Source organism: Hypomesus nipponensis, chromosome 18, assembly GCF_054491055.1.
Source record: "Hypomesus nipponensis isolate SF chromosome 18, ASM5449105v1, whole genome shotgun sequence".
In the NCBI taxonomy this organism is placed as follows: Eukaryota; Metazoa; Chordata; class Actinopteri; order Osmeriformes; family Osmeridae; genus Hypomesus; species Hypomesus nipponensis.
The window spans coordinates 12,908,610-12,929,368 of NC_140378.1; the positions used below are offsets into that span (position 1 = coordinate 12,908,610).

Consider the following 20,759-nt stretch of genomic DNA (forward strand, 5'->3'; position numbering starts at 1 on the left):
TTTGAGGCTTTACCAAATAGTAGTACATCTTTATTAATATATTTTCATAAAACAATTTAAGACTGTATCAAAAATTCAGTAAAAACATTAGATTTTTTTCTGCCATTTTTCCTTACGGTGATATCAGATATGAAACGTACATTATTCACTTGTGGTCTCTTCTTCTCCCATCATATTCTTAACATGATGCAATATTTTCAGTGATGGGCAAGTCAACTCTTTTTGTCCTCCCACAAACGGATTACATTGTTTCTGTTCATGACAGATTAATCATAAATCTAGACAGACAATTAAAAATAAAATGATTCTTCCCCCCCCCCCCCTCCCGTCCCTACTAACTCTATTGATAAAACACTAACGTTATGGAGGATGTTCAGTATCACAGGCACACCATTATGTACACACACCTGTCCCCATGCCTCTTCTGAACCTAGAACAGGCAGCACACTACAAAGACAGTGCAGCAGCATAGAGGCAGAGCAGTGATAATACAGTACTGTACCTTCCCCTTCACACCCACGACAAACTCAGTGTCATGTAGAACATACATCTACCTTCCATTACTGATTCCCCCTTGGCTGCTTAAAACAGCATCTAATTGACCCTGCATTGTGGTGGCATCAACCCCATGAAGCTTGTTCTGTCCCAAGCATTACCTTAGCAACCCCAGAATCCAGATTTCTTGTTGTGGAGAGCAGGATCAGTGACAGGTTAACACACTGTAAATGTCTTAATTATTATTCCTGTTTTGAAATTCAATTAGGCTACATTAACAACAAGCGTGATCAGTGTACTGCTGCCCGCGTTGATTAAGTAACAGATGACCTTTCAGTCCAGTGGTGTGTTAAAAGAAATAAGATAGTGTCCTTTTATGACTACCATTACAATGTTCACTTCTGCAAGACACAAAGAGTAAGGTTTAGTAAGAAAGTGCCTAAGTGCAAATTTGCACCTGTTATTGTCAAGAGGGAACTAAACATGTGACAAAGAGGAAAGATGAATGATTAAAAAAGAACTTAAGATTATCTGTAAAGAAAGGATGGTTTCATGCTTTTAGTTTGGCTTTTTGTCTTATATTCCTCTCTACAAATAACAGGTGCAAAGTCTTAGTAAACCTAACCCACAGACAGATAAAAGCGATATACTGAATTGGTATAAAGATTAACGCTGTGAGTGAGAGCCTCAAGTCTGTTGTCATGGTGACATTTGCTCCAAGGCCCTCTAGCTTGCAGTCTTTCCTGCTTCTTTATTATGTTCTATACAATAGAAACAGTACATCTTCTCAGATAAAAATGATTCTTCTTGGCAAAAAGAGATAAAAAAAAGAAAAAGAAAAGATTACGCAAGAGTCAAAAGCAAAACTGAAGGACAAGAAAAAGAGTGCTAGAGTTACAAACAGTTTCTGCTCAGTTGTCCTGTGCCAGTAGACTTGTACAGTACCAAATAGTATCCACAATGGTCATTTATATGGGTCTAGTTGCCTGCTCCTCTCCAAAGCCATTTTATTGAACAGATATGTAAAATTACTCCTTTCATTCATTTCAAACAAACAACCGTCACCACAGACCTCCTCCTTCCCAGACATAGGCTCCTGTGAGCGTTAGGGAGGCACGTAGGGAGGGGGCGACCTGTACGCCGTCATGTTCTTGGGGCGGGAGCCCTTGCCCTCTATGGGGACAGTGAATGGCGGAGGGGGCTGGTAGGGGGGTGCGTTCGGATCCTCGTCCTGATAGATGGAGTACTCCTCCAGCAGGTCCTGGCTGAGCAAGGTGCTGTGGGGACCCGCCATGTTGGGGTACTCTGGCGGGGGCAGGGGAGGTTTCTCCTCTTGGAGGATAAGGGGTATGCTAGAGGAAGGAGGGGACTTGGAGTCATCCAACTCATCAGCAAATATGATTGGCACTCCTTTCTTGATGAAAGTGGCCTGCTCCTCAATGGTCATCTTCCCCTTGCGTTTCTTGCGGTAGCAGACCATGGCGATGACTCCGGCTATCAGCAGCAGCGCTGCCACCACCACAGCCGGGATGACTGTGTGCAGGTAGACATCGTCGCTGCTCCTACGACCTGTGCCCGGGGTAGGAGTCGCTGTCGGAGGGACAGGGATCGCCACCTCTCTCGGGGGAACAAACGTGTAGCTCTGACACTTGTTAGTGCCATGAACAGAGATGTTGATTGCTTTAAACTCGGGCTCCATAGCCTTGGTGAAGGCCAGCTTGGGCCTGCCCTGGGGGTCGGAGATCTTGCTGCTGAGGACAGCAATCTGGTCCTTTGGGCAGGGGTTTTGCTGGAGGCTGTTGTTGGTCCACTCCACCACAATAGAGCCCTTGGTGATGCTCTTCAGAGTGACCGTGCTGCTGTTGCGATCCCCCAACGCGTACGCTAGCTTCCTGGTCAGGAGGATCTTCTTGTGGATGTCATCCGTCAGTGTCTTGGGGTCACCATGGAACCGGGCAGCGAACACAACGGGGGGTTTGTCATTGGTGGACCAGCGGTTCACACGTACTTCAAAGGCGTCTATTGTGCTCATGCCTCCCTTGTCAGTGGCCAGCATGAAGTACTCATGTTTGCCCTCGTGCTCCTGCTCAGGCAGGCCGTACAGCAGCTGGATGGTGCTATTGAACTGGATCCAGGAGGTTTCGCTCACCACCTCATTGTCCTTCTTCTTCAAAGTCAAACGCAGCTTGTCTGTGGTGCCGTCCTCTTTGTCAAAGAAAGTGTCTGGGGGAATCTTGACCTCAAAGTACGTCCCCACCCAGACATTCACCTCATCAATGGCATTGCGGATCTCAGGCTTTTTGTTGTTATAGTCTGGAGGCAGAGACTGAAGGGTAGTGCGTCTGGGTGGCTTGGGAGTTGTAGTTTTAGGTTCTCTTGGGGCTGGAGTGGAGGTTTTGGGCTTTTTGGTTTTCTTTGTAGGTGAAGTCTTAGACCTTCTGGTAGTTTGGGGGGTAGGCAGAGCCGTGGCCTCCACAAACACAGGACGGGTCATGGTGGGCTGGATGGGGATGGTACTGGTGGTCCCTATAACTCTGGTGGGCTGGGGAGGACCAAGTACAGGAGTGTGGGCTATCTGATCCCTCACCCTTATAGTGGGCTTCACTGGCAGAGGCAAAGGTCCACGGACAGGGGGTGCAGAGTGGTCAGTGGCCGGGGCAATGGAAGGTGAAGTTGGGGTGGGCACAATGCGAACAGGGGGCTCAGGATGTGTGGTTGGGGGAAGCAATGAGGGCACAGGGGTGGGGGTATTGTACAATTGCCTTCTGACTCGTTTCACCATATGGGGCTTTTTGTTAACAATATGCCAACCGACTACAGGGTAGCCCAGCTTGGCGGACATGGTCCCATCCTTGGCTGGTGATTGGACACTGCTAATGTCAGGGATATTGCTCTGGTCCAATGCGCAACCCAGTTTCCATGACAACAGGGCCCCATTTTCCACCACTTTCTTGGCATTACCAGGTCCAGCCATGAAGGCGGTCATGTCAAACAGACGATTGTTTACCACAGGGACCACTCTCATGTGCTCAAGAGGAATGCCAGAGAACTTTCTCATGCTGGCCAAGAGATCGACTCTCTGCTGGGCATCCATCTTGGTGAGATCAGCATCCAGGATAATGGTGAGGACGGTAACAGGCTCCTCACTGCCACAAGTGAAGGGCTGGTGGCCATTGGCCTCGGATTGGAGGGCCAACAGGGCTGGTTCAGTGTCGGCTCGCTCCTCTGGGTACACCTCGATTGAGAAGACCTCCTTGCTGTGGGCAACTGGGCTGCTGGCAACCCCGTTTCTGTCTTCTCCAGATACAGAGATGTGGAGCACACCTTTGTCCTGTTCCATGGCCAGGCCTCTGAGGGAGCACAACTCTCTGTCCCAATGCAGCCAGGAAGGGAGACTCTCCTTGCCCATCTCGGTTAGCTGGATAAGAAATGAGACACAAAAATACAATAGTTCAAGGAGGAAAATGTATGCCTAATACATCATAAGGAAGTGCACAAGGAGGAGGTCATGAGCTGTGCCAACATAGTAAACAAAAAAAGGAAAATATAATATAAGAGGTAATATAAACAGGAAACCAGACCAAGCTCCTATTCACATCGTGACAGCTGCCTGAGTCATCATTGCCCTGCATTTTGAGATATTACGATAGGACAAGATATCATTCAAAATCACAAAATGGTAATAATACATCTAGATTCATCGAGTCAAAGGGAACAAATTGTACCACAGTCCTTTTCAATCATTCATGATAGAGATAAATTCAATCTAAAAGGTGATGTACATTCTATATTGTTAGGTTGATTTACCTATACGTAGATTTCAGATAAGATGTTAACCTAGATCAAAAAAAATAAACTAGGGCTTAAGTCTTGCACGGAAATGACAACATGTTTAATGTCAGATTGAATTTATACAAGAACAATCAAGAAGGCCACATGACCAGGGAATCATAGGAAATAAAAGCAAATACAAGAACATCAAGCAGTTGAGTGATTATGGTTTCATAAAGTTAAGCTTAATGAAAAGGCCTTCTATGCAGTGACATGCAGAGGCATTGTTTCCTTTGTGGAATATCCACACATACACAAAGGCTATTTTCTTTCAGGTGTAATAACTGTTCCCAATTCACACACATTTGGGGAAGTGCCAGAAGTGTGTACAATAGGTGTTCAGTCACAAAGTATTAGCAAAATAAGGTAGAAGATAAACCTTCTATTTCTACAAAAATGGGGATTACACAATATAGGCTATCAATCAACATAATCAGAACACATATCAACTCAGCCATATTGGAGAAATGTATTCAATGGCAGCAATCTATTTATACAATATAAAGCCAGGAGAATACAGATAAACATTACACTTAAAATGCATTTGGAATGCAACATAAGTGAGCTCTAGGGTCCTATTTAACCACTACTGGTGGAATAATTTACCTGGTAAAAGGGACAAATGGCCCAATACATGCACAGTCTGCATGTTTGCAGTCCATTAAGTTATATCTGTGGGGAGTAGAAGCCCCCCCCTACTATACAATCAAATGGTATAAAATGCATGAAGAAATCTGTCACCCTATCAGAGCTTACCTGGATGTTACAGCTGCCATTGCCTGGCCTGGGTGGAAGCCTCATCTGAAACACCTGGCCGACCACAGCAGTGGAGTCTGGGATGCCTGTGGAAGCTCCTTCGGTGGGTGCAAAGGATTCTGGAGCAGTAGTTGGGCCCTTTGTAACAGAGGCTGTGGCCTGCAGCTCTGACAGCACAGAGGAGTGCATGGAGGCCTCCAGATCCACGGTTATGATCTCCCCCAGGGTCTCCTCCGGGCTGCCACGCACACTAGATGGGGCCAGGGCTACCAGGATCACCAACACCAGAGAGATAGTTCTGCCTGGAGGTTGCCTGCTTCTCCCTGCATCCCCACAGCCTCTGTCTGTCTGTCTACAGTGCATGATGGTAGGCCTTTGTGTTCCCCGCCTCCTGTCTTAGAACAACGTCAGGGCCCACATGCACTGGCGTCAGGATGGTGAGCTGGATCCTCTGGCTGAAGGGCTGAGCTCAGATGTAACACTGTTTCACTTTGTTCTTCCCCTGTCGTCTCCCCCTGTCATCCATGAAGAGTGCGTTGGCAGCTTGTCAAACAGCAACTGGAGAGAGAGACAATTCATGTAAGAATCTGATACGGTTAATGAACAAACTCATCAAACCTCATTTGAACTTGACTAAAGGAATTTCACGCTTGTGATAGAAAGGACCATTTTCAGCTCTGTAAAACACCATTATGCACATTCTCAATAGGCAATGTGTTTGGTGTTTTACACAGTATTGGAGAAAGAGTTTGGCTACCACAATTCTTTAATGCAATGGCCCATGAACTAAATATCAATGACAACATAACAAAAAGCTTTTAGAAAAGCAAGTCATTTTAACGTCCTACATTGTCAAGAGGTGTTATAATTTATCTTACAAGTGAATGTTTTCAATAGCACTACTGAACTAGCCTAATCAGTCAGATGCGCTACAATAGTCTGCTAAAAGCCAGTGATCATTTTACAAGTTATCGAAAACAAACTTCAAGGGTTCAGAAACAGACTAAAAACATCTGAATATTAAACGTTGCAAAAATCATTAGTAAAGAGGGTATGTTGATCTCCAACTGATCTAACCTTTGCATGTCAGATTCTTGTGAGATGGAATGACTCAAAGGTCGTTTGTCTTGGTTGTAAGTTTTAATTAGGTGCCCAGGGGGTGGGAATTAGAGTCTCTACTGTGCTGACCCAGCCAACCCCAATCCTGTAGCACTGAGAGACGGCCAGAGCAGGGGCGGACAGTTGCCTGGAATTTTAATGCAGGCTGTGACGTCAACTCATAAAGACCAATACTGTGTCTGAAAACTCTTTAGGGGTTTGCTTTCTTCTCCCCTTTTCCTTCAGTAAAGACAGAGACCTCTTCAACCATGCTGCCTCTCTCTCTCATCTCCTATCAGATAAGTGATCAGAGAGGAACAGGCACAAGGAGGGGGAGCTACAGTAGCGGGCACTTAAACATCAATGAGTATCCTATTGCAGTCATCATATGTGTGGAAAACCACAACCTTGTACAGTATTTTGAGGAAGGAAAGTTGTCTGTCCACTTACATAGACCATCTATGATCGCATTAAGGAGAAATAATGTTTATCACCACCATGGTTTTTATTTTATTTTTTATTGTTCTTTGTTCTATGATACACAAATATTCATTCTCCCTCTATCAAAAGCTCTCATAAATATCCTTGACAACTCAACTGGTGAGGCATTTCTCTCTCCTTTGAAACAACTGGCAACATCCTTCAGATTGAGTATTGAAACGTAAGGGGGTGGGGGGTGGGTCAGGGTCTCCACTGTGCTGACGGCAGAGCCAACGCTGCTCAGAGGCCAAATGCTCTCATCACATTCCTTTTGCGATCAGACAAGATCGATCGGGGAGCGTCAACTTAAATGCTAAGGCAGCAGATCATCTGAAGTTAAGTCAAAGTGTTTTTTAGAGAAACATTGCATTCTTCAAAGGAAGTCACCATGCAGTCAAAAATGGTATCTGGGTGTTGAACACAATGAACATTTTATATTTGTATTATAATGAGAAACCTGTGGACTGTCCTATTTTGTCATCTCTGCAGGCCCACATCCCACTTCAACATTTTCTGCAATACAAAGGGAGATACATTTTGTCCAAGGGTAGACCACTTACAGAAGCTAGTTATGGTGTTTCTGCCATAGAAAGGCATTGTTATGACTGGATCCCCAACTGAGTATGCTGGAATGTTCAATTAAACCTTATCCACAGGGTTCCTTTGCTTCACACTATCTTGTACTAATATTCTGTGCTGGATACAGAAATTGAACCATCTCTTTTTTTTTTTTACCATGTCGGTAAAAATGTCTAAGTATTGGCTACCTTAAAGACAGTTGCCCCCATTAACTCATGTAATTTGGAGTAGGCTAACCCAGTTGGCTATTTTCTAAACCCACCATGTCCTCTTTAATAGAATTCCTTAGCTTATTTCCATGCCCAAAAAAAGCCTAAATATTATTTGCAAACCATTTGTTTGTCCGTTAGATGGCTCTGACTTTTCTACACAATCATTCTAAGACAAAACAATCAACAAGTTTGGAAAAAGGCTTGAGTTATCTTTTATCAATTCATATTGTATGTTAGCCACATTAAAATCTGCAAAACTAGATTTCAATGTACCATAACATAAGCTTTAGCTCCATAAACCCACCCTATGATTCTGATATTAAAGTTAACTCTATAGATACATTTTCATGTTGCTTCTTTAAGACATACTGCACAAGGCCATGCTTGAATCCAGGCAAAGGCAAGTCATACCAACATCAAACCACATAGTTTCAGTGTTGACTGAAGTGAAGTTCTAGTGTATAGTCCATAGGGTCATTTAATTACCTGAAAGACACCTTACACTACTCAAAAAGTAAAAGTATGTTGTGCCTCAAAAGAATGCTATTCACTGTGGCCTAGATTCCATCATGCTCCAATTTCCTAAACATGATTCAATCAAAAAAAAAAAAAAAAAGGCCAAGGGTACTAACTTCCCTAAACACGTGATGTGTTTGTACCTATGACAACGCTTCTGTAACAATATGTTCAAATGTATTAGGAGATTCTGAAGTCAGATTCCATGCAAATTATATAATTGTCACTCTCCTTTTGGCCAAGATGGCAAACTCAATGCATCCAAGCTTGCCCCCCACCCACAACTGACCTGCAACCTGGTCTACAATGTTCATTGACACACTGGAAATATGTCTACTATGTATCGAGAATCATGAAATGCGTCATTTCCCCTTACAATTCTCTGATATTTAAGCTGTACAGTAGGCAATAATTTTAAACCATCAAAAATAATTAGTCCTCAAATGCACAGTGGCATTCAAGACAAATTGAATTGACGTATCCCACATCCAGCAGCCACTGGAAAGCACATGAGCTGAATATTAAACATATCCCAGACTTGCTTGCTTTGCAATCGGAATTGTTGATTGGGGAAACAAAGAGGGACATCCAAACCCAAAACATTGCACAACACCACCCTGACAACCCAAGTAAAGACCAAATAAAGATAACGTCACACGATTGAGTCTGCCTTCTACCTTAAATGCTCATATTGCACAGCCGATACTGGCTGCAAACTGACCTTCATTTAAAAATGATTTTGCTTATTTGCTGAATATGCAGAAAAAGTAGCTCGCACCTGGTAATATCTGCTTTTACCCAATGTGTTCTGTAATTGAAAGGCACATCCACCTAACGTTGTGGCAGGCTACCAACAAGAAGTGATGGAATGGTGTGAGAAAACTGACTTGCTAACAGCTAGCTACCCGGCTATCACAGTTCAAATAAATAATTGTCCCATTAGCTAGTGCTGTGTTAGCTAGCTACATGAAAATAATCGCGCGCTAAAAATGATCATTATGCTGCCCCCAACGTATCATGATGCATGTTTTTATTTTCCAGTCACTCCCGCAAGATTGTAAATAGTCAATGTCACCGTTCATATTTTAAGGAACAGCATTGGTTGCTACCTAGCACGAAAGATATACTGAAGCTACAGCTAACTAGCTAGCAATAATAGCACAGAAATCTCAAGATAGCGACTGCAAGGTTCTCTACTTGCTGAGGCAGTGGGCCCAATTGGTTGAGTGACAGTAGCTAGCAAGATAAAATGGCCATTATAATATCGGCCGTCTAGAATTCGCTAACAGCAAAGGAATAATATATAATACACTACGCTTATTATAATTGTGTTTCTTTAAGCGACAGATTATTGGGCATTTCTTATTTGAACCCCCTAGCCGCGACACCCTGCATCCCGTGGCTTTCACTCTCGAAATGCACCTGTTCTAGCAAAATTGGAAAACTGTCCGGGTTAGCTGGCGCTAGTAGGCTAGTGCTCTTGTTCTGGCCTCGCGCACTCAAACCAATCTCTAGACAAATGTTTTCGCTAAGATGTGTATAGTTCAAAGACACCATGCAATTATTCTAACATACGTACGCTTTAACTATTTTCTTCCGAATGCATCCATTTCGTGGAATGTAGACTGCGAAAAACCAAAGAATGACTGTTGTTAACCTTCCGTAGAGAAGATGCAGTAGTCTCGACTAATCGAGTGTTGTAGCTTGCTGCTTGGGGATGGTAATGAAATGAAATATTTTAGGTCAGTTGTGACCCAACCATTTAGCAAAGCAAATACGATATGATAAAATAAGGTGTTGGAAACGGAGGACAGTTAGATGTTAACATGCAGAAAACTGACCTTGTTAATGTATGTCTCCTCTTCGCTCTAAATGTAATACATATCCATCGTTTGATATCTCAAAATGTAGGCTACTGATACGGCAAGGAGACTAGCCTTAGCAAAGTCACTATATCGTGGGCAGAAAGGTCTTCGTGCTACTTTCTGCTCTCTGTCCTTACGCCTTGTCTACAGGTAGCAAGGAGTGTCAAATCTTTTTTCCTCCTGGTGTTCGACTCCGCCTCGATCTGGGCTCGCACCCTGTTTATTTTGACGGATGCACAGGTGCATTGATATTAACTATAGCAACTGAAAATTATAAATACAGAAACCCAACCGTTTAAACCTTCTCAGATGTTAGAAGATTAACACTGAGTGTTTCTGTTGTATGAGGACAATAACATTTCCCCATTACAATTAGCCAAAGACCAACCACATGTTTATAATAAATGATCATACCTCTCTGCAGAATGTATATTTGTAAATGTCACGCACAACCTTAGTTATTGAAGGCTTGCCTTTCACTAAACATCCACAATATGTATATAAACACCTAGTTTTATAATTGAATGGAAGGCATACCTCAACTCTGAATAATTATAAGCAAGAAGTCAAACTGAACCCTGTGGTTTTGTGGTATTCCAAGTTCAAAGTATATCCCCTGCACATATTTTATTTAGAAATGTATCAAAGTGTGCTGGCCTCTTCTGTCTTTGATGGTGGAAAAGTAAGATATTGAACCAAAAACTGAAACTTTCCCCTCATCTAATGTGCCTGCCAAACCTAAAATATGTTTTAGTAGGCTATACAAAATGAATGGCAAAGATTTGTGATGACATTCAAGTTGATTTGGTTTAAAATTAGTTAAGAAAAGAGCATAACATACGCATCATATGACTATGGGCAGAATCTGTCAGAGAAAGAAAGGTTGATTATTAAGTCTAAAGGTTATGTTTGTTTTTGAACAACATGTTGAAATATTGACAAAGGTATGGTAAAGATTCCAGTTTGTGCAAAGGGCACTCTTGTTCTCAAACTTACATTTTCAATAGTTGCTCATCTTCACTAAGAACATTTTCTAAATCAGATCTGGTCATTCCCTTCACTTCAGTATATCAAGAAATTGATTAAGATTGTCTACTATCTGATTACACGCTTGAAATTTGGTCAGTAGTCAAATAAAAAGAAGCAGCAAAAAACACTCATTGGTTTGGAGAACTATGTGTCATATAGTGCAAACACGTGGCTGTTGAAACTGTAGAATTAGAAGGGACATGCCTGTGGTGTTCCTTCCCACACTTTCTGCTCAATGGATGCCAGTACACTGTACAGATATACCCTTAACCGTCAAAGAACTCCTGAGAGCTCTTGAATCTGAAACTGTTCTCATTACGTACATGTCAATAAGTTATTAACAAAAAAATATGTATGAAGAATGCATGACTTCCAAGTATTTAACACATTTGACAACGCCTCAAATGTCAATGAGAGTAGTCCTCATGCGTGCTTGATCCTGACCAACACCAAACCAGGCCAGCTGTGGTTTCATTGTTGTCCAAGTGACGATCTGATTTATTTGTTTTTAGGTTTACATTTCTATATTCTGTTATTCACTGGCATTTGTAAATCCTATTAAGATTGAATTATTATATCCAGAAGTCATTTTCTCTCTTTTTTTTTTATACATGGAACAGGTACATATACAATGGTGGAACTGACAGTTATAATTTATGAGTTTAGAGAAGCCTTCGTGAGCTGATTTGAGTGACTGCCTGTCTTAGCTAGCACATTGTTCTGCTTTTAGATAAGACATCAACTCTATTGGGAACAATGCTTGACAGAGAAAAGGGATGTTTTGGGTCATAATGACATCTTCCAGACAGGCAGCCTACCTTCCCCTAAAGCTATGACAGCACATTCAAAATATCTCCACCATTCAGTGACAGCATCATCCACACAAGCCAAACAAACATCTTGAAATGTCACATTGTGTTGTCACTTATTCAGTACTATGATGGATTTCATCAAACAACAATTATTCAATACAGTACTTTAATGACCAGATTATAGTGCACAAAACTTGAAAACATCTTCAGACCACACTGTATGTGAATGGCACTGAACGGAAATTGACTGCATCCTCATTTATTTTTCTTGATGGGTAACGCGAGGCTGCCTTTAACAGATTAGAGAGTTGTCGATCATTGAAATCCCTGAATCTTTGTTCACCCTAAGGAGGAGACAGAGAACATACATTGTCTGCATTGAAAAGCTCAAGTCTGAGTGTGTTTAAGGTTAATAGCCAACATACATCAAAAGGACATACATAATTTTACAGTACAAAGAATTAAATGGCTTTGAGAGACACCCACTATAACTTCCATTACAGTATACAGTACCAGTCAAAAGTTTGGTTTGAATGGGAAAATGTGTCCATACTTTTGACTGGTACTGTATATACGTATCATATACTATAACTATGGCTACACAGTAGAGGTTATGTGGCACAAGGTTTTTGGGTATCCAGAAGAAGAAAATATCCTAAATATGTAGTCGTTTAATTTGTAGTCTGAAGTTGACAAAATTTACATTCAAAAACATGTTTGTGTGGATTTTTCTGGGGAAACTTTAGTCATCCAGCAAATGCTTTGCCTCAAGATGTCTGTGGACAAGTGAGCCATGTTTTTCATAGATATTTTCTGCTCTGATTGTATTTCACATATCTTCAACCCCTTTTACTCTCTCTTTCTCTCTCTCTCTCTCTCTCTCTCTCTCTCTCTCTCTCTCTCTCTCTCTCTCTCTCTCTCTCTCTCTCTCTCTCTCTCTCTTTCACTCTCTCTCTGTTTCTCATGTCCCGTTTTACAGAGTATCACCCCACAGCTGATGGGCTTCCATGTGATCGTATAGATCAATCTGACTCTTGATGTGTGAGCACAGAGCGAGAAGGGAAGAGGATTAGGAATCAGCTGACTCCCCACATTTTCTTCCCGGTGACTTACTGTAATGGAAGGGTTAGAAGGAGTGGAGATTGGCGGGGGTTGTAGGAAGTCAGACCCTTATCGGAGCCAATCTCTGCCCATGCTCCCATAGTGGTAGATTACTCCAGACAGGCCACCTACAAGCCACCTTCAGTCAACGATGTCAGAGAAAGAACTCCCCTCACATCCAACTGTATGATTCTCTCTCCCTCTTTGCATTGTTGAGTTTTACTGTAATGGCTAAATCAACAAGCCAGCTAAACTGTAGTAGTGTACAGTGTTAAACATCCATTTTACACAGGAAATACAGGTACACAGTATTGCATGTGGCTGTATGAGTTTGTACTTTCCGTGGATTTCGTTATGCTGTTATTTGTTATGATGGACAAATAAAAGTACAGGAGGATTAGGGGGATTTCTACACCACAGAGCCTAAAGACTCTGGTTCTTGTTTGCACCTGCCCCAATTCGTGCTTTTAAATCTTAGTTAAAAAATGTGATTATCCAAGAAGGGTCCGTAACCTGTGTTTGCTGTAACAGACTCCAAGCAGTCTTTTCATGAATATTCAGTTTGTTTGAATTGTATTCTTGAAGTAACACCTTTATCTCATCCCATTTACACACATTTCTGTGTAAATTAAAATTGTCCAAGACTTGCTGAGGCAAGTTAGCTGATAATTCTCAAATTACGCTACACGATTAATCCACCATCAGAGACCCCCACAGGCAATTACAGGGGATTGGTCTTTAGCTGTGCTGTACATTAGACCAGTGGCTGAGAGGTCTCTCCATTATAGGGTAAACACTCCTCAACAGCAGCCATGTGCATTTCCAATCATGTTAAACGGGAGGCTGTAGAAACCCCCCCTAATGGCTTCTGTGAGTTGGGTAATAGTGTTTGTTATCAGAGACAAACGGGCCTAATGATTCTGGAATACATCAAGAGGACATCAGCAAACGCAGAGATCAGCTAAGGGAATGGCCACTGTGTGACCCCAATGAAAAACACAGAAATTGAAATCCTCTTCTACAACGATGACTAAATAGATCTTCTAAAACTCCTAAATGGCTACTGTAACTCTGCTTCAGTTACATGGAAGACCTATAACTGACCAAAACAGCAATATACTCAAGAATGGTATAGTGTGAATGTTATATTTTGTGGGGATTCAGTGGTGCTTGTCGACCCACAAAAAGAAGCTGTTGCAGTGCTACACCAGCCTGACAGAGCTAAGAAGCACAGTCAAACAGTATGTGCAAACGTTCTGTAACATTTTGAATTAATTAATTTATAAATAACAAATGAACACAGAAGATCACTGCGTTGGATGACATCTCTTTACCTACACTCTCTAAACAGAACTTAGATCTTTTTATGAGCTGTTTATCTTAGTTTCCCACATACTTAGCTATTGTAGGTGAGCTCTACTCCAACATGATGTCCCATGCCTGTCAGATGTAACCTTGTGTTCTCTCCAGTTACTGTTTTAGATAATGATCACCTAGAGCTGGTCACTGTGTTCTCTCTTGGTCTCCTTTGAGACCAAGAGATTTATTAACTCCAGAGCATGCACAGAGGCCAAGGAATGTGCTCCAGTTTCAGCCATTGGATCTGACCGTGACTGGCACTCACAGTTAACGTGGCAAGCAGTCCTCTCTTGTTACGTCTGTATGTGCTGGCCTGTGTGTTGCACCAGTTCTTTAAGTCGCTCTGTGGCCCAGGGCTTAGATACATGGGGACTGGGACATGGGAATGTGCCGCCAGAGCCTGTAGCTGGGGTCCCAGGTGTGCATTTAACACTACCTATCAATTTCAGCCTGGGGTGAGAGAGGCTACAGCCAGATCAAATCAGGAGTCAGAGCTTCAGGATGTGTTTCTGCCCGGCTGATTGCCTGGCTGGTCACGTGCAGCCAGAACAGAGTGAGATGGAATGAGTCACTGGCAACGGCAACCACCGCAACAAATCCATCCAGGTGATGTGTGGGAGAGCACGTATGTGACGGAGACGTCAGGGCATATCACTTATAATTCCATGTGACAATCATATCTATGATAAAAGCTGAATAGAGGACAAGAGAAAAAACAACCTTTCAAGAAATTCAATGTCAGTGTCTGAAGATGAAGCCGCCCATTACTTGCCTCCTCGTATCAGCCCACCTCTTGGTCCAAGGCTGTCAGTCTGTGTGTCTGTCCGTGCTCACTTGGCTACTATCACACAGTGGTGCTCTCTGTGAAAAGGAGGCCACGCTGCTGAAACTCTGGTGTTCATGCCAAAGTCCTGGGATCCAAATCCATCGACACCGTCTCATTTAACAGATAAGAAGCTAATCTCCAGAGGGGGTAGACAGAGAGACCTTCAGAGACAAAGTCTCTCTTGTCGCTTCCTCTTCTTTCTCCACATTCCTCAAATGTGTACAGACATGTGCAGACAAACAAAGATTTGGGCAATCTCATCTTCTCCTTCCTCATCATGTTTTTATACCACTGAACTAATGTAACATGTATAAAACGGGATATTTATTTTCTTTCTACCATCGGACTGTACTGAATGCATTCAGTTGATTGTTTAGAAGGGAAACTATAAAGATAGCCTTTCTTAATTGTAGGCTTCAAGATCAAGAGGCTGTTTTGTGGCCTACCAGTTCACAAGACCAGGTACAATACTGTATCAAGAGTCATACTGTATCACTCCCAAACCACATAATGAAATATCTAACAGACTTAAACCAGGGTGATGGAGTTCAATTTCCTTTTGAGAACCGAAAGCCAGTCATTGAATATTAAACAACAGGTGCCCCCCAAATCATCATTCCCAAGGCTGTTTTTCAAATTAGTTCTGATAATCTACACAAAAAGAATCAGAGCAGAGCAGAATGGTATGGGCTCTTTCAAATTAATCTTTCAACAACAAAATATAAAAAATTATTACTAGTAATTGCTGATTGCAGTTTAGTAAATTGAGAAAACAGTCATTTCATATAGGATAAAACAACCTTTCTATTTTCTTTGGAAATATGTTCAACTTTATCCTACTTGTTTGTATTATCTTATTTCCCCTGGCGTGCCTTCTTGTTCATGAATGCACAGCCTTCCCACACTTTTCACTACACTTATCTGATTGAGTTCCTGTCCCGGGGCACTTTCCAACCACAACACTAGAAACCTGCATTCAGAGTACTGCCCTGCTCTGCATTTCTGTGCACCTGTGGATGATACTGTCTCAAGGGGTGTCTGGTATACAGTCTGAGACACATAGCCTGCAGGAACCCTCAGTTCTGTTATGACCTCATCTCTTATCATATAGGGGGTTGGTGAGGAAGGTGAGGAAGGCCTTGAACATGAAGTAATCTTTGAAACTTGAATAAAAAAAAACAAGAAATATCTGAATCTGAAGGTAATCTGAAATCACCCTTTGAGACAGAGCAATGGAAAACTTGAACCATTGATTGTGTACTGAGTGTACCGAAACTGCAGACATGCATCAATCCACACTTCAGCCCTGCCTTGACATAAACCATGACTGACACTATGGCCAGCAATATAAATCAAATCTAAAGGGCGTGCATCTTAGTGTCAGTATGTCATCTCACTTTAATCCTTAGTTCAGACCAGAACATCACTTTACTTTTCCTCTTTGAACAGGATTCAGTAAAAACTGGAACATGCCATCGAATAAATCTTTGTTTCTCTGTCCTAAAGGACGCTGGATGTTGTGAAATAAAAGAGAAAAATAAAAAGTATTGTGTGTTGTTGTACAGCCGGGTGTTTGCTGAATGTTTATAAAGCTGGGAAGCTGACAGCCTCAAGGAGTCTGACTGTTCTTTACCAACTCAGTATTTAAATTAAGGGGTCCTTGGGCAATGTGTGTACTATTAGATGTCACATTGTAAATAACCAACCATACATATAGAATTCATGCCATGTCCCTGGATGGAAGATGCTACAATCTCATTCTATTGTCACCTCTCCCACAAACATAAAAATAAGAAAGGATTGCGTCCGATTTTACTTTCATGGCAATTTCTAATATTTTCTCTGTCAAGTGCTTTCTGTGGATTCAGGCAGAAATAGTTCATTTCTGTTTTTCACAGTTATCAGGACAGCATTGTTGATTGTAAAAAAGAGAAGTTCAATGGGAGAGAAAATAAACTTTGTGTCATGGTGTCAAGTAGTGCTTAAATAGTACTTTCTAAATCTTTCTAAATACTTTATAAATTAAATAGTACTTTCTAAATTCCTAAGGGGAAATTGTGCCATTGCAGCAGCAAGATTAAAAACAAGCTGCCAGCACAAAATACACAGGGCTGTACACAAGGTAACACACAGGATTAAATCACAGGGAAGTACACATGTATACAAATCAATTTACACACAGGTAAAACAGGTGATACAGCTTACAGTGAACAGGGGTGCAGCGGTCCGTCGTCCTCTGGAAATTCACAAGCTCCTCCTTTGTCTTGGAGATGTTGAGCAGCATGTAGTTCTTCTTGCACCACCGAACAAAGTCATCCACCCGGCCCCTGAACTCATCCTCACAACCGACCCTGATAAACTCCACAATGGCAGTGTCATCAGAGAACGCCTGCTGATGACAAGCCTGTGAGTTGGATCCAGAATGTGGGGTGCACACGGAGGAGCAGGAGTGGGGACAGTACTGTACCTTGGGGAGCCCCTGTGCTGCTCCCCACTCTGCCTGGCACACAGCACAGCAGCCATATAACTGTGGTCTTCCCGACAGATGGTTGACAACCCAGGAGACCAAAGGGACTTCCACCTGCGTCTGCCTCATCTAATCCCCCAGTAGCCGAGGCTGTGTGGTGTTGGAGGCACTGGAGAAGTAAAAAAAAGATTATCCTAACAGTGCACCCAGCTCTATTCAGGTGGGAGTCTAACCACAGGAGCAGATAGATGATGATATAAGATGATGGAAGATAGCGAAGGTGAATTGCGGAGGGTCCATGAACTTCATGGACCCCTAAGGGGTCTGAGGTGTGAAATGACTAGCCTCGCCAGGGTCTTCATGACATGTGATGTCAGCGTGTAGTCATTAAAGACAGTGGGGGGATCCTTCTTGGGTAACAAGACCAGACAGGAAGTCTTCCACATTACAGTGACCATTTCAAGGCCCAAGCACAGGTTGAATGAACTGGAGTACCCCACACATCTGAGCAGTGCAGGTCTATAGAAAGCAACTAATGATAAAGGACAAACAGTAATATATTATGATGTAGGAATCCTTTGTTCCAAACTTAAAACTCTACTAGCATTAGTATTCCAACGTGTCCTGTCTCTTTCTTCCGTTATTTAAATTTATTAAATTTAAATATTATTATTTAGCTTACTTCAAAGAAAGGCCCTATATTGTAAAAGGAAAACACATACTATAAATAATCTATACTTGACCTTTCCTTCTATATGAAACATGCAAAGCTGCATCTAACAAGTCCAAAGGGTGGCCAAAACATATTTATTTGTAGCTGTATGCTTGTGTGTGTACGGATGTGTGTAAAAGCAATTTGCAATCAAGTGCAAAATTCCATTCACATGATGGGAAGTTGTTAGCTTGGAATGGAGAAAAACACAGCATCATCTGCATGCTGGATACCCATGGTTGAGATGTGAACATCAAAGCAAAGAGTTAACATACCAACTGTGCTTGAGAGTCATTCAAGGTCTAACTCCTCTAGGAGTTTCAGGAGGGCTCCAACTTCCGCAGAAGTAAGTGAGAGTTTAAAAGAAGCCATCAGGTCTGACATATTAGTGAATTGACAAAATGGCAACATCGCCCCCCCCTTTCCTCTTCACAAGCTAAGACCCAAACATTTTGTTATGGTGTTAAAAAAGTGTTTCAAACTATGTAAGTCACTACCGCACAGCAACTTGGATATCTAATCCATCAGTAAATGTATGGGCTATAATGTGCCAATCTATAACCAACACCCAATCTCTTGTTTTGAGAACCAAACAAGACTCAGATGAATAAAAGACAGCAGCTGAATCCATGCTTTTCTCTGTAATGTTCTCAGTCTATCAGTCTTTCTTTCTCACCCTCCTTTTACGTAACATAAACAAGTACACACACCAACACACACACAGACAAACCATTTTACAGTCAACCATAGAGGGGGATACATTTGATAAAGTGCTCTGTCACAATTCCACAGAGAGTAGACCAATGTCAACACATCCAGCTGTCATATTTTAGTGTAGGTTTGTGTGTGTGCGTGTGTGTGTGCGTGTGTGTGAGAGAGAGAGAGAGAGAGAGAGAGAGAGAGAGAGAGAGAGAGAGAGAGAGAGAGAGAGAATGAGTGAATGAGTGAGTGCCTATGTGTAGGCCTGAATTGGAACATATGTGTGTATTTGAGTGTGTGCGGGTGTCAGTGTGGGTATATGTGGGTGTCAGTGTGGGTATATGTGGGTGTCAGTGTTTCTGAGTGTATTTCAGTTTAACCAGCAGTCGTGTTTTAGTACAGCAGCAATCCCTCATCCTTATTGATGACTGTCTCATTTCCGGCTCTACATTTCAGCTGTTGTACAACTGCATCTACTTGACTGATATACAGCAGCCATCACACAACCTTAGTCCAGTGATGGTGGTGTCAACAACACCCTCTGTTTTTCACAAAGCACATTTTCTCTTTCTGTTCAGGAGATAAGAAATCAAACAGCACCTCCTACTGTCAAAGAAAGTTATTATCTGCATGTAAAGTTAAAATAATATCTAATGTTGTAAAATCTTAAAAAATACACTTGGTAATCAGAACTGTGCAGTCATTTTAAATCCTCCTTTGCAGTAGGTGTGTGCTTTCGAGTTGTATTGTCTGAACTGTCATCATACATATATCAGCAGTTGTATGACACTAATTGAGTTGATGATGACCATCCTTATCAATGTGATACATGAATATTGTGAGGTCAAAATAACATGGTGGTTAGTTGTGGTTTAGGGTGGCATGTTTTCAGAAGAGGAACATAGCAATTCACTTTGACTTACTGTGCAAGTGATTTATCCATGTTGTCAATTATGTTGAAATGTATACCATCATTATAAAACAACCAGAATATTTACAATTTACAGTAACAAGACACACGTATCACATGTATCACAACATGAACTGAATAAGTTATACTCATGATCAACATATGGCACAACATTCTTATTGCTTCAGACATACAGTGCAACACTCATTCAGTGGACATCAGTCACCTGAGTGACAATTAGGATGATTGGTTAAACAAATTAAGCGCTTTCGAGCCTGCCATGAAGACATTACTGAACCCAATAAGAAAGGTCAACATTCATCACAGCCTTGGTATTAGCGCAGTAGAAAAAATGAACTATTTGCTAAACTCATTGAATTACACAGTTGGGCAAAACAATGGATCATGCAGTAAAAACAGTCATGGTAATATTGAATGCAAAGTCAGATGAACAGTTCATTTAAAGAGCAGTGTGGGTCAGGGCCATGGGTTTCACTATACATGGGTGAGACATCCCCCCCACTTTTTCAAAATGGCGTATCCCCCACTTCTATGTAAAAAAAAGTTTTTTAATGGCTGCATCCTTAGTTATATAAAAAAAAGTTGTCCCTCCCACCTTTTAAAACACACCTACGTCCCGAGTGTGGATCAAGCTTCATTTGATGTCGGCTCAGATGATTTGAGTCAACCAGACACCATCAACAAGGTAATAGGGTTATACAGGTTACTCTTTAGGGGAGTGACATGTTTCTGCCTTCATTGTTCATTCATGATTCACTAGATGGCAGTATATAAGAGCAAGTTACAATACCATCTCAGGGCTACAGTGAGGTTCTCTAAGTGGGGTTTCGAACAAATATCTTGAAAAAAGCTTTTATAGTCATTTCTTAAACAAAATTTAAATGACCTGACTGGCCTTTACAGGAATAAAAAGTAAAATATGTATTCAGATAGGCCTAGACAATTATAAATGCATCATTTCATTGGAATTTCTATTTATTTAATCTTGTTT

At 41.8% G+C, this 20,759-nt stretch overlaps 1 protein-coding gene across 2 annotated transcripts; it reads right to left on the reverse strand.

The window, feature by feature from the left end:
• On the reverse strand, positions 1-10,061 carry LOC146252203 (dystroglycan 1-like). 2 transcript variants are annotated; one of them, XM_084681160.1, is made up of 3 exons: positions 9,809-10,061; positions 5,083-5,640; positions 1-3,913 (listed from the first exon to the last, which is right to left on the reverse strand). In XM_084681160.1, the coding sequence occupies exons 2-3, from the start codon at positions 5,443-5,445 to the stop codon at positions 1,601-1,603; spliced, it is 2,676 nt and encodes an 891-aa protein (XP_084537286.1). In that variant the 5' UTR covers positions 5,446-5,640; positions 9,809-10,061; the 3' UTR covers positions 1-1,600. The 2 variants fall into 2 exon arrangements, with proteins under 2 accessions (XP_084537286.1, XP_084537287.1); XM_084681161.1 differs by lacking the exon at positions 9,809-10,061 and adding an exon at positions 9,547-9,664.
• Between the last annotated feature and the right edge of the window lie 10,698 nt (positions 10,062-20,759).